Raw genomic sequence first — 13276 nt, forward strand, 5'->3', positions numbered from 1 at the left:
CATTCACATCTCTATGTGTTTATGACTTGACATGACCTTGGAGGATTGCAACTTACCTACAGAACCACTGGCTGCAATGGCAGCTGCTTCCAGCAAGACTTCCACTATCCCAGCTCGCACCGTGGCCGAATTCTTGCTGTTCGCATCCAGGTGACCGAGAAGTTGCTGGATTACCAAGTGCGAGTGCTGGGACTGAAAGAAAAAAAACAAAGAACAGAGGAAATTACTGACCTGTCTTGAAAACAAGAAAAAAACAAAAAAGAAAAAAGGGTGAGAGAAAAAGTGACAGAAAACTGTTATATTGAAGTAATACGCTTAATTAAATGGCAAACTAAAAACTGGATGTTGGTGATAAAGTGCTTTACTGCATTTGCATTTTTCATTCAGGCCCAAAATGAACCACAGCTGTGAGCAAACAGGCTGAAGCCCAAATTGAAATCAGTGAGAACTTCATGAATATTGAAGCACATTTCTTCTTTGCACCACTAAAATGTGCAATAACCACTTGCAAAGATAAAAAACATGGTGGTGAAAAATTCATACAAAATGTTTCCAGATTCCATTTCAACCTAGTAATGAAGTCAGCAAAGTGTGAGACAGAGAAAAGAGGCGAGGGTAAGGCTGTGAAGGATCTCATGGCACTATATCACTCACCTGAATGGAGTACATTATGATCTTGAAGCAGCGCACTGCAAAGGTCTTTCCCTCCCATAGAGAGTGGTTATCTAAGTGCCTGTGGGGTTATGAACAGAGGAAGAGAAACAGGTTGGATACACAGGATGTAATAACACAGCAGTAGGGATGATGGAGAGCAGTAAGGCATAAAGACCGCATTTAGTCCAGACAGCATACATCATGTCTGGTTTTGCCACATTTAAGAATGAATGTAAAACTGAAAAAAGGAGTAAATAGTGCACAGATAAATACTTACTATGACATACGGTTCACTTTACAATAAGTAATTAAATACTTAAAAACATTCTCTCAATCTGACATTGATAGAACGTGGAAAATGTGCAATTAAGCTGAGCACACAACTGCTGAGACTAAAACTGACAGATAACTCAAAACGGATTTGCTTAACAATATAAATGTAAAATATAACTCTGCAAGGAAAATGTGTGTAGGACATGGGAACAGAAATGAAGAAAAAGGCATTGAGGCACTACGAAGTACCTAAAACTGGGCATTTTTAAAACCCATAATGTAGTCAACATTTACCTCTATTTGCAAGGGCCTGAAATATTCATACTGGCGAGTTATATCCAATCTATTAACTTATGTACCTGCCAACTAAAAAGTCAGCCACAACTTCTAAAACACCCCTGCACAGCCCCGCACACGGGCACATGTGGGGACAGGAAATGGCTAAGACAGATAAAATACTTAATTTCAGGCGGAACAACCAAGATGGATAAATTCAAATACAAAAAAAAAAAAAAATCAGAAATGTACTGGTAGAACAAAAAAGAAAAACTTAAATAAGATCACGTCTTGCAAAAATAAATGCAGTTATATAGAATTTAAATGTCCCATCTGCAAATCATGCAGTCACATCGAGTCAAGAACAACTCCATAACCTTGCATTGACCTTGTCGCAGCCCCACATGCCCATTAGTGTAAAGATAAAGATGCGCCAACAGAACCCTGACATGCAGCATTCTCTTCAGGTTTACTCACTATGTTAAAACAAAAAACAAAAAAAAAGAACCGCATGCAAGAACACGTCACAAACAGATGCTATTTCTTATGAATACGACTGTTTGGTTGTCTCACATCAGCACGGGCGTGACGGCATTCTTGATGTTGCCATAGGCGGCTCGTCCAAGCAGCTCCCTGAAGCAGCGCTCCGTCAGCTCCACCGGGCTTTCCTTCTCCTTCTCTGATGCCTGCAGCGGAGAGGGAGAGCGGCTGGCAGGGAGCGATGAGGGTGAGGAAGCAGAAAAGGAGAGGAGAGGGGGGAAAAAAGCAGGGAGGAGACGAGCAGAGGGAGGCAGGGGAAGGCAAATTGGGAGGGTGCAGACAGAGAGAGCGAGAACAGAGAACAGGCAAGGCACTGAAATTAACTTAATGTAATAACATTTCAACAAATGCTCTATTTCTTACACAAACACAGTCTGTACGGCTGAATCACTGCAGCTGTGCTTCTGAGCCGACTTTACCCTCTGCAGTTTGTCTGCAGTGAAAATCAGACAACAGAGCTAACTACTGTACATTTACGCATTTACGTACTGCGTGTCCGTGTCCAAATTTGTACACGCAAACGTTTCATGTCAATCGTGTGGTCTCTCGCTTTCGTGTCCAGCCCTTTTTCATTCTCATGCATAGTTAAAAACATCCGCCATAGCTCCATCTTGGTCTTGACTAGCCTCGGGTAGTCCACCAATGATGACATTATTTATTAAAAGCCTAACTCTTTCATCTTGCCTGCTGTTTCTGTGGAGCAAATGTGAGTTCCTACCCCATGTTTTCTATTCAAAACTAAAATATGCCAAAATTTAAAAAAATTAAATAAAGTAAAACATGCTAAACTAGCAAGAGCTGAAGTCAGCAAGTTTTTTCAGTGATATTTTCTGTCAGCTGCAGAAAAAAATAATAATATCATGCTGTTTAAAGTTTTCTTTATTTGTTCAGTGGTTGCAAAACATCGTGGCAGAAAAGGGTTGTTTCATCCTGAACAATCTCTCTCAAATAAACATCTGCTGTGAGGACAAATTTGCATCACCAGTATCTGAAAAAGCGAACTTAGCTATAGCTACCTGATCTCAGATGTGCTGTTTGTGAGTCTATGTGAAAAATACCTCAGACGAACAACAAGCTTCTTTTTTTTTAGGCAACTACATACATTAAAAACAATCCTCGTGTGTTCTTGAAGTTTAAACACAAAACAAAGTCCAGAGAGCTTCTGTCATCTGCATCAATAAACTTTCCGAACTGTCAGAAGGTTGACTAAAGCTGATCTTTACGTGATTTGAAAATGCACCATCTGTAAGGTAATTAGGCTCTGTACTGATTGCTGTGGGTAATGACAAGCTAGACCCAGTGTGAGAGGAAATGAGGATGCACAGCAGGGGGATAAGACACAGAGCAGAGAGAAGCTGAGAATGAAATGTGACTCCCTGTTGCATTAAATCTGTCTGTCTCTGTCTTTGAATAACTCTCCCATTTCTATCACTCTAATTTCCATTATCTATCCTTCACCAGATCTCCCAATGTTCTTTTTGCTGCCCTCCCTCTTTGCTTTCCTAACTTTCAGATCTCGGCATTGACGTCAAAGTGAATTTGAGTATGTGGAATACAGCCAAGAGAGAGACACTCCAGACTGCTGCTGGCATCCTCTACCTCTGTGTTTGTGAGCTCTAATTCTTCACCCATTGCAATATTTCTGTGCATGCTTTTCCTTTCACATTCACTTCTTTTCTCTTTGGAATCTGAACCACGTGTCTTGGTTTCCTTGTTCCTGGGTGCTCTGGGTGGGTTACCAGATGTCCAAAAGGGGAAACAGAGCTGTCGGTGATGACAGTGATGATGAATGACATGGGTGATGGCTGGCTAGACAGCCAGGACAAATATGGCCTAATGTGAGACAAACAACACCAGTTGGCTACAGTGTATCTGGATTGTGTTATCCAAGGCAGGCAGGTCAACACTAGCTGCTGTTAACTCAACAAATTTCTCTCCACACGTTAAATGGTGTGTTTAAGCTCCTTTGTGAGCAGCTTAGACAGAAAAGGCTTTCTCCTGGTAACCCTTGCACTGTCATGAACTTCAACATTTAAGCTTTAGGTTTTTTTGCAGATTTTCGGAGCTTGGCTGAATAAATTGGTGGGAGGTCCCCTCCTGGGACGATTGGCCACTGTCCTCAGTGTTTTCCACTTGTGAATAATCTTTCTCACTGTGGAAGGATGGACTTCAAATTGATTGGATATGGCCTTATTGATGGGTAGCAGCAATTACTTATCTAAGATCACTGCTAAAAATTTCCCCTCTTGGCCAAACGCTTCAGTCCTGCACAATGCCAAAACCTCTGCCTTTATAGAGGTGCTCAAATTCACTGATGAGCAATTAATCAAATTTATTAGCAGGAGCTAGTTGCTACTTACCCTCTTAACTGTTATGAAAGCAATAAGGGTGCTTTTCACACAATGCTTCTGCATTTTGGCTTAATTTGTATTAAATAAACAATAGCACACTGTAATATGTCATATATTATTGTTCATCTGAGGTTGCATATATTCAATTTTCAGAAGTGGTATGGACCAGATGATTTTCATGAAACACTTACACTGAAGTCCACATGTCCAGTTAAGCACTATGAAAAGCCTCATCTTTAGCTATTATACCACAGGGTTATGCTGCAAAATTTAAGATGTTTAATGTTTAATATAATATGTTACACTGAAAAGCTAATGCAGCACGTCTATTCTGCTGCATATGTAATCCACATTTGCATTTTATGCATTTGCATTTGTTTGCACTCACCTCTCGGTACGCTCTCCACTCTGCAGGTTGAAAAGCAGAGAGGGGACAATCTTGTCCATGTGCTGAGGGTCCCAGATATTGGCCTGCAGCTCATCATTGACTGTCTTTCTCACCACCCCCTGCAGACCCTTGATACCTGCCATGCGGATCCTTACAGCAACAATCACACACGCACACAGAAATCATCTGACTGGTTACTCAGTCTATAAATAGGTAACCATATTTAGGAAATTATATTTGTACCTAGCTTTGTGTTTGAATTGCTCTGTTTTATTGTTTTTTTTTCCATGTCAAAGCTATGTTTGATTTGTCAAACGATTTCACAGTCTATTTTCAGCAATAGAAAGCAATGACTTAAGATTTCTTTTTTCTTTTTTAAGTGTACAGAAGAAAATGTCCAAAAAAGGAATAAAAACTAAAAATAAACACTACCCATGTAGACTAAGAATAGCACTTATTTAACAACTCCATCTCTACTGCAGTCGAGCGTCTCTGTTACGTACTTGGTGCGGATGTCTGGGTCCTCATAGCCTGAATGGCACATCTCACTGAAGCGGGACACGAAAAAGTCATAACTGCGGTGGTACGATGGCGTATCTTCTTCTATGTTGGCAAATTTTACAAACTAACAACAGAAGAAGGTAAGACAGGGGAAAAAAAGACATCCAGTTTTAATCGCATACAGAGACACTTCAGCCCAAAAGATTTACAATAATACGCCCATTCCTGAAAAAGCCCAAGAACCTGAAATCTGAGTGGTGCATATCTGCTAAATTAAAGCCAAACCAGAGCTCTCTTAACACAGGATTAAAAGTGAAAAACACAGGGCAGAGGGAGGCTTTCCCACTGGGCAAGAAAATGTCACCAAGTAAACAGGCTGACATTTAGCTTCACACGACTCTCCAATTAATAGATTATGAAGTGAATTTCTTTAGAATCAAGCCAGATCATGATACTATGTGAATCAAGAATTACACCATAAAAAGTCAATACAGAAAATCATAATTATGCCATGCAAAGTAACACAGAAGTGTAGCGCTCACAAAGAAAATTAGCATCTAATGACGTCCTTGCTGAATCATTTCCTGTGTAGAGAATGAGTGCATGGAGTGGTTTTTGAAATTTAATGAAGTATCCTTGAGCAAATTAAATGAAGCGAGCCGATAACAGTTCCTGTGAAGCCGCTCAGCTGCTGCAGCAATTTACTGCCACAGTTGATTCCTGGAAGCTGCCCAGTGTTACTGGCAGTAATGCCGGGCAGCTTCCAGGTATTAATGTATCAACTATGCTGAAACTCTTCTTATTGCTTTCAGTTAGTTATAGAATTTCAGCATAGAGTCCAAAACCAGAGGCAATAGAAAACAGAGAAAACCTCCCTCATCTCAATCACAGATTCCAAAGAAATAAAAGCAGGCTGACACAATCAATAGGTCTGGTGCTCAGGGCTGTGTTAGAGATTTCTCAGGAGTGCAAGGTTTAGTGAAGGTTTTAGTCAGTGAAACGGAGTGCAACAATATCTGGCCAAGTTTGAGTCCTGTTGTAATAACCTCTTTAATCTTCCTTTTAATTCACTTCTCTCTGACTCTGATCTGCTTCTGATGAGCTACGCTGTGCGCACAAAGACGGTCAGAAGCTGTATGGCAGCTGCTCAGGGTTTTGGCTGGTCTTAATATTTGTGTAATTTATGTCAATTCAATGTAGTTTACAGTTTGTACACATGGTGTCACTTTTGTGTGATTCACACAAGACTAGGGCAGGAATCTTTACATGCTCAGGGCCCTCATGCTTAGTATACCATGCAGAGGTATAGCATCATTTATGTACTGGAATATAGTCTTAAATGAACAACTGAAGATCTGAAGCAATGTCCACACTGGAGGCGTCACAGAAAGTCAAGGGCATTTGGCGACTTCAAGCAACTACAGTCAAAACAACCTCTGGAGATGCAAAGAGAGAGAGTGTGTGTGTGTGTGTGTGTGTGTGTGTGTGTGTGTGTGTGTGTGTGTGTGTGTGTGTGTGTGTGTGTGTGTGTGTGAGAAAAGAAGGGGGCACAGAGATAAACATTTTTATTCCCAGAGGAGTGACTGAAGCAGCTACCAATGAGTGACATACGACCTGGTAGTAAATACATTACAGTTATCTAGGAAACCAGAACCAGCAATGTCCACAATTGACCAGCCTTTAGTCACAAACCCTTGTGTGATGAGTGTGGACACAGCTTTATGGCTCTACAAGAACGGTACCATACAGCCAACTCACAACAACCTGTTTCACAAGCCTGAATTTGACACCTATTGGTAGTATTGAGCACATTTAATACAACAAAATACATCCTGATGCAATAAAACTTTAATTTTGTTTTTGCTAATATGTCAGGGAGTCTTACCTAGCCTAGTTCACAGGCCTGAACGCCACAGCTTGACAGGTGGATAGGAAGTTTAATTAAAATAACAAAGAAAAGATCTTTGATTGCACAGTTTACCTGCACCATACAGTTTAGACTTCCCTTTCAAGCCTCATCACTTTGAGATTGTACTCAAAACATATCATGGAGGAGTTTCAAAGCACTTTTCAGTTCAGTTACTTTTTGAAGCCTCTGTTCTGTGTCTTCATGTATTTGCTGGTGTGTGAATTCAAACATCAAAATGACATTGGAAATTATATTATTTGGAAACAGAAATTGTCTCACGGTAAATTAATACACGGGCCTTCTAAAACTCAGTAAAGAGGTAAGCTACTCAGTCTCTGGCCTCACTTGAAACTGTCTTTAGATTCAATTTTCCATTTTATTACATTCTACCATATGCAGCTGTTTAACTTGCGGGTGCAGAGGAGGTCTGTTTAGTTTGTCGTGTGCACAGGGCTATGCAGGTCACAGCTACAACCTGGCAGCCAGATTAAATTTTAAGAAGGGCCTGATTTTGTCCCATAGGCATGTGCTCTACATACACACAGACACACACACACAAACATTATATAATTTTATTTTGTGTATATATATGTCTACTTGCTGAATGCATCAGGCTTTGTATTTGTGTTTTGTGTTTATAAGTGTGTGCAAGACAGAATGACAGCAAGAAGCTAGCATGTCTCATCAGCCTGCACAGATGACTGCAGAGCAGTGGCCGTATAGTCTAAAGCTAATCTGATTTCCTTTACGTGTCCTCTCCTGACCCAGCAGACAGTGCTGATAGATGCTTCCCACATCAGAAGATACTCATCACTTCTCTCTGCCTACCACTCCGTCGCTGAGCTCTGATCTTTCTCAACACAGTATTCTCTCAAGGTTAACATCTTTCGCTTTTTACCATCGCATCAGGAAAGTAAATGCACCCTGTCAATTTCAGATAATACCTCTAAATCCACTCAAATGGGCAGTATTTGCTGCAGCAGGAAAGCTTAGAAACTAAGACACATTAACAGCCAACAGCTTGGGTGTGAGAGCATTTCTCTAAATTTATATCACTCAAACAGCCCACTTGTGTCTGAAAAAATAGAACACATTATAGCTAGGCAAGTTTTCTTGATTATTAAATTGTAAATCAACTAAAGAAGTGTCTCTGTTTTAAAATCAAACAGTATGTTCTGAATGCAAGGACTAACATCCAGCAAAACTGCACCCCTTTTACTAGTTTATACTACAGGCACTTAATTCTGTTGTAGATATAAGACAAGTATGCAAACCTATTTTTCCACAAAGCAAAATTGACAGAGAAATGCAGCTACCAGTCTTCTTTTTTTGATTGTTTGTTTGTTTGTTTGTTTGTTTTGGGTGGTTCATTATAAACAATGGGAGTCATCAAACTGATATAATGCAATAGTAAAATCCTGGAAACTCACTGAGTTGGTTCCTAGGATCTGCAGGCTGGGTTTGTCTGACTCCAGAAGCTTGCGCACCATCTTCAGAAAGCTCTCCACAAACAGGTTGATGCTTTGGCAGTGACATGCCATCAGCAGCTGGTCCAGGGCTTCCATGGCTATGCACACATACCTGAAATGGCAAAAGAAAGAAAAGAGAGTCACCATTAACCCTGCAGATAAATGTAGTCTGTGCCTGCAAGAAATCAAAATAAGATAAGCTTTCCCAGACAAACTCTGGAGACAGGCATACTGAACATATTCAGCTGGACTCTGCCAAGTGTAAATATAATCTGTACAGGCTGTTTGCATTTGTGAGAATCATTGCAGGGTGCTCAGAGAAAAACAACTTCAGTGGAATATAAAGTAAGTGCAGACTGAACAAACACATCACACCACATAACCCAAACCAATCATGTTCTTTTTATTAAAAACAGACCAATTTTCCTCCATGTCCTGTTGGTTATATTGCGAACATAGTGACAGTGAGTTTCGAATGTAACGAGGAAACGGGGTCAAGAACACGCACACAGAATACAAAGAAGGATTTTTACAGCACAGTCTTAAGCGCTTTGATAAGCTCAGATCTTGTGCAGAGATCAGAACAAATCTCTTTGATGAAAGGATATTACAAGCACCACTTTTCCTATTACCAACAGCAAAGCCACCTCAAAATCTTCCCAGAATTTTTATGTTACAGCTTCAGTTGTGCTAGATTTAAATAAACTGATATGTGGCAAAGAATAAACACAAAAGATGCGCAAACAGCAAATGTTTAAGAGACTACAGTTGAAGCTCACCCATATCTATGCCGAGCCACATCCCTTGACAGTCTCTCAGACAGGTAGGCTCCGATACGGTCCAGCTTCTCTGGAGCTGACAAGGCGTAGAATGTCAGCTTTTCCATGTTGGCCTTGACCAGACCATCCTAGGTGGGTGACAGAGGGAGACGGCAAAAGTGAGACACTTTGCAATAAACCAAAGGAGCAGTTAACCCAGAATTTAAAAGAAAAAAAAAAAAAAAGTTGTCAGATAGGATATATATACATGAGTTAATTTTCACTAACATGCTTTGGCTCAGTTTACTTTTACAGCTTTTTTTAATGTCAATGGGGATAATAATTTATAAAATTGTTGTTCCAGAAATATTTCTGTGCTAATGCAACTGTGCGTGTTTAGTGACAAATATAAATCTATTCATTTCTAAAAAACCCCAAATCAACGAGTATAACTAGATCATCAGGTTTTCACTCCTACTTTTCCCCTTGACCTACTTTACTGCTCTTCAGTTTGGTCTGGGGGAAGAGAGAGCTAAAAACACCAACAGTCCACTGAGATCTCACTTACATTCGGACAAGACCAAAAGAAGGAGCGAATGAAATAAAATTTGAAGGTTTTACACATCCGGAAAGACGAGACATGAGCGGTGTGTTACAAAAAAGAGAGTACACCCCATGTTTCAGTAGCTTTTAAAAGTCACAACTTGAAGTAACTGTTTTTAGTGTCTGACAACCTTATGGAAGAATTTTGGCCCACTTGTCTTTATAAAAGCGCAGATCTGTTATGGTCCCATCAAAACATTTCAATCAGGTTGAGCTTTGAACTTATACTGGGCTACTGCAACACCTCGATTCTTTTCCTTTTCCTCCATTCTGTTGCAGATTTGCTGCTGTGCTTGAGAGTATTGTCCTGATGAACGACCCAGTTTTATTCAAGCTTTAGCTGTCAGACATAGTGCCTCATATTCGACTCTAGAATACTTAGTTGCTATACTATAGTTCATGGCTGACTCAATGACTGTTGCAGAGGTCCTGTGGCCGCAAAACAAGCCAAAATCTTCACCCCTCTACCACTGCACTGAATAGTTGGTATGAGGTGTTTGTGCTGATATGCTGCATTTGGTTTTGCCAAACATCTTGATTTTGGTCTTGTCTGTCCAAAGGTCATGTCCCAGAAGTCTCATGGTTTGTTCAGATCCAGTTCTGCAAACATAAGCTGTGCTGTCATGTCCTTTTTAAAGAGGGTTACCAAGCCTTTTCCTGGTAACCCTGCCAAACAAGCCATACTTGTTCAACCTTTTACTAATTGTACTGTCGTGAACTTTAACATTTAAATTTGCTAGAGTCTGAGATGTAGTTTTGTTTTTGTTTCCTTCGGGGGTGGGGGGGGGGGGTGTCAGTTTCTCTGAGCATTGCACGGTCTGACTTTGAGATGATGGGATATCCACTCACTACTGGGAAGATTGGAAACCACCCTGAAAGGTAATTGCCAGTGTCTTTCTTTCTTTGCTTTGTACTAGCAAATTTCCAAAACTTAAAACATGATTTTTATTGTCTTGACACATAAAACCTTAGAACTGGAAGAAGGTGTACTTTGTTTTTCTCAATACTGTACCCGTATTAACAGAAAAAAAAAGTTATTTTCATAGACACTGTATAAATGAAAATGGGTAAATCTCAGTAAAATGATAAATCTTGTGATGAAGACATGAGCACCAGCGGAACTACTTATACAATCCAAGCATCCTGTACATAACAATAAAAGGAAGATTTATAAGTTACACATATAATTTGCCATTTACACGCACAAAAAAATAGCACATCAAAATATGTTCAAAACAGCTCACTCACAGTTAGCTGGGGATGTGTCTCTAACCAAGGGACACATTTTAGCAGGATGAACAATAACAATGCCCCTTTTAATGTAAGTGCCTCAGTGGTAATGTCACAGCATGCACAAAAAAAGGATGCAGTCATTGTTTTTATATATCTGAATTCTCATCTAAGAGAGCACATCTGCTGTCATACCTGAGTATGAAAAAGGCGCTACCAACTACCATCTTCTTGAAATTAGTTTAATGCCCAATAACCAGTTTGACTGTTAAGTTTTGCTATAAACATGGCTTCTTATCCAAACCATCAACACACTTTTTAAGAGAAGACAGAGAAAGCACCAGTGAAATTAGTACCTTTTTTTGGTCGTTACATTTCAGAATTTTCCAGTTTCACTACCCAGCCACTGCACATTTACAAATTATATAGGACCTCAATTCTTTTCCAAATGTATTTTTTAGCGAAAACAAATAAAAAGGAAAACAAGTACTTCAATAAATGCATATATACACACATACACATGCTCACACGATGTGACACAATTACGAGTCAACATTATCGGACATCTTAATTATGCCTAATCTGCTGGAGCACCATTAGTTACAGACTCAGCCACTGCAGGTTTCATTTTGGAGCACAATAAATGGTAAATGGCCTGTATTTATATAGCGCTTTACTAGTCCCTAAGGACCCCAAAGCGCTTTACACATGCAGTCATCCACCCATTCACACACACATTCACACACTGGTGATGGCAAGCTACGTTGTAGCCACAGCCACCCTGGGGCGCACTGACAGAGGCGAGGCTGCCTGTATTTATATAGCGCTTTACTAGTCCCTAAGGACCCCAAAGCGCTTTACACATGCAGTCATCCACCCATTCACACACTGGTGATGGCAAACTACGTTGTAGCCACAGCCACCCTGGGGCGCACTGACAGAGGCGAGGCTGCTGGACACTGGCGCCACCGGGCCCTCTGACGACCACCAGTAGGCAACGGGTGAAGTGTCTTCCCCAAGGACACAACGACCGAGACTGTCCAAGCCGGGGCTCGAACCGGCAACCTTACGATTACAAGGCAAACTCCCAACTCTTGAGCCACGATCGCCCCGTCACAATAAGCAGGTGCACAGACTCACAGAGACAGAAAACAGGGCGGGGGAAAAAAGAGTTAAGTATAAGCATGCCCCTGTACTGCAGACCATAGATCTAAAAGGTAAAGTGGGTTACTGCAGCAGCATTGAGGCAGTAATGAACAGCAAATCAGCTTCTTCGTCTCAGCCCAGATTAATTCCCTTTATGAGTCATCTGCATCAGATCTCAGTAAATCAGAAAAATGGTAGGAAAGATGAGCTTTGAAGAAGGCAGTTATGTAGCTCAATATAAATCCTCCTAAATATAAATTGTCATAACTATTTATATTTGCAAGCAAAGAAACCACAGATGGATCCTACCAGCTAAACCTGGCAAAGCTCAATTTTTATCCTTAACGTACAATGACCCCAGTTATTTTTTATCCACAGATACGAAAGCGCCAAGTGATTTCTATATGTAACTCTACACTATGTAGAAGAATGGTATTTTGACTTTGAACATGAAAGAGAACAACATGAGGTATTAATAAAAAACCCCAGAAAGAGTCACTTCTCACCTCTGGATCTTCTGGGAAGATGTTGTCTACCAGTCTCTTGTACCGAGGCCTGAGTGCCCCGCAACAGCCACAAACCCCTGAGGAAGGAGAAAATGGAGAGGAAAAACAAAAACAAGAGAGAAGTGCTCAATTAGGCTTGTGCAGTATGACTGATAGAAATACAATAAATCAGGTCTTTTTCCTTTTTTCTTTTTCTGGTAGTAGTATTAGTCTGCACTCTGTCAGCCAAAGTAATGAGGTAGTCTCAAATCAGCCACATTTCGGTACCGATTCAATGAACACTGCAACAAATGGGCAATAAAAAAGTCATTCCAGTTCAGCAACTAATGACTTCACATTATTGCTCTCACAACAGAAGTAATGGTTGAAAGCTGGAGAAAAATAAGTTACAGAAAATAAACATTAACTTTAACAGAAGTCAAACTGACCTGTCAGCAAGGAAAAAACAACTGCAGGTAGGAAAATGGACAAAATGGATTTGTTCATTTTTGTCAACTGACAATAGTCAGGCCGTAATATCATTAATTTAGCAGCATACGTAAATATAAACGCATGAACTTACAAATGCATATAGCCTGAGACAAATAAAAAAAAAATGTGTACAGTAGAAGGTGACTTCATGTCAGCTTTTAAAGAAATTCCTACACACACAATACACCTGCATCATGCGGT

The 13276-nt window shown here is 40.3% G+C and overlaps 1 protein-coding gene across 5 annotated transcripts in view; it reads right to left on the reverse strand.

The window, feature by feature from the left end:
* The window catches only part of LOC100706296 (protein EFR3 homolog B), a 30744-nt gene that overhangs the window by 8584 nt on the left and 8884 nt on the right, over nt 1-13276 (reverse strand). For all 5 annotated transcript variants that reach the window (XM_019345810.2, XM_019345809.2, XM_005454718.4 and 2 more), the window contains 8 exons: nt 12605-12681; nt 9141-9268; nt 8323-8473; nt 4986-5107; nt 4483-4632; nt 1777-1911; nt 655-733; nt 57-192 (listed from right to left, as the gene is read on the reverse strand). In XM_019345810.2, coding sequence (XP_019201355.1) covers nt 57-192; nt 655-733; nt 1777-1911; nt 4483-4632; nt 4986-5107; nt 8323-8473; nt 9141-9268; nt 12605-12681 — 978 coding nt within the window. The remainder of the gene's footprint in view (nt 1-56; nt 193-654; nt 734-1776; nt 1912-4482; nt 4633-4985; nt 5108-8322; nt 8474-9140; nt 9269-12604; nt 12682-13276) is intronic.

This window comes from Oreochromis niloticus, linkage group LG15 (assembly GCF_001858045.2).
Source record: "Oreochromis niloticus isolate F11D_XX linkage group LG15, O_niloticus_UMD_NMBU, whole genome shotgun sequence".
Taxonomy (NCBI): Eukaryota; Metazoa; Chordata; class Actinopteri; order Cichliformes; family Cichlidae; genus Oreochromis; species Oreochromis niloticus.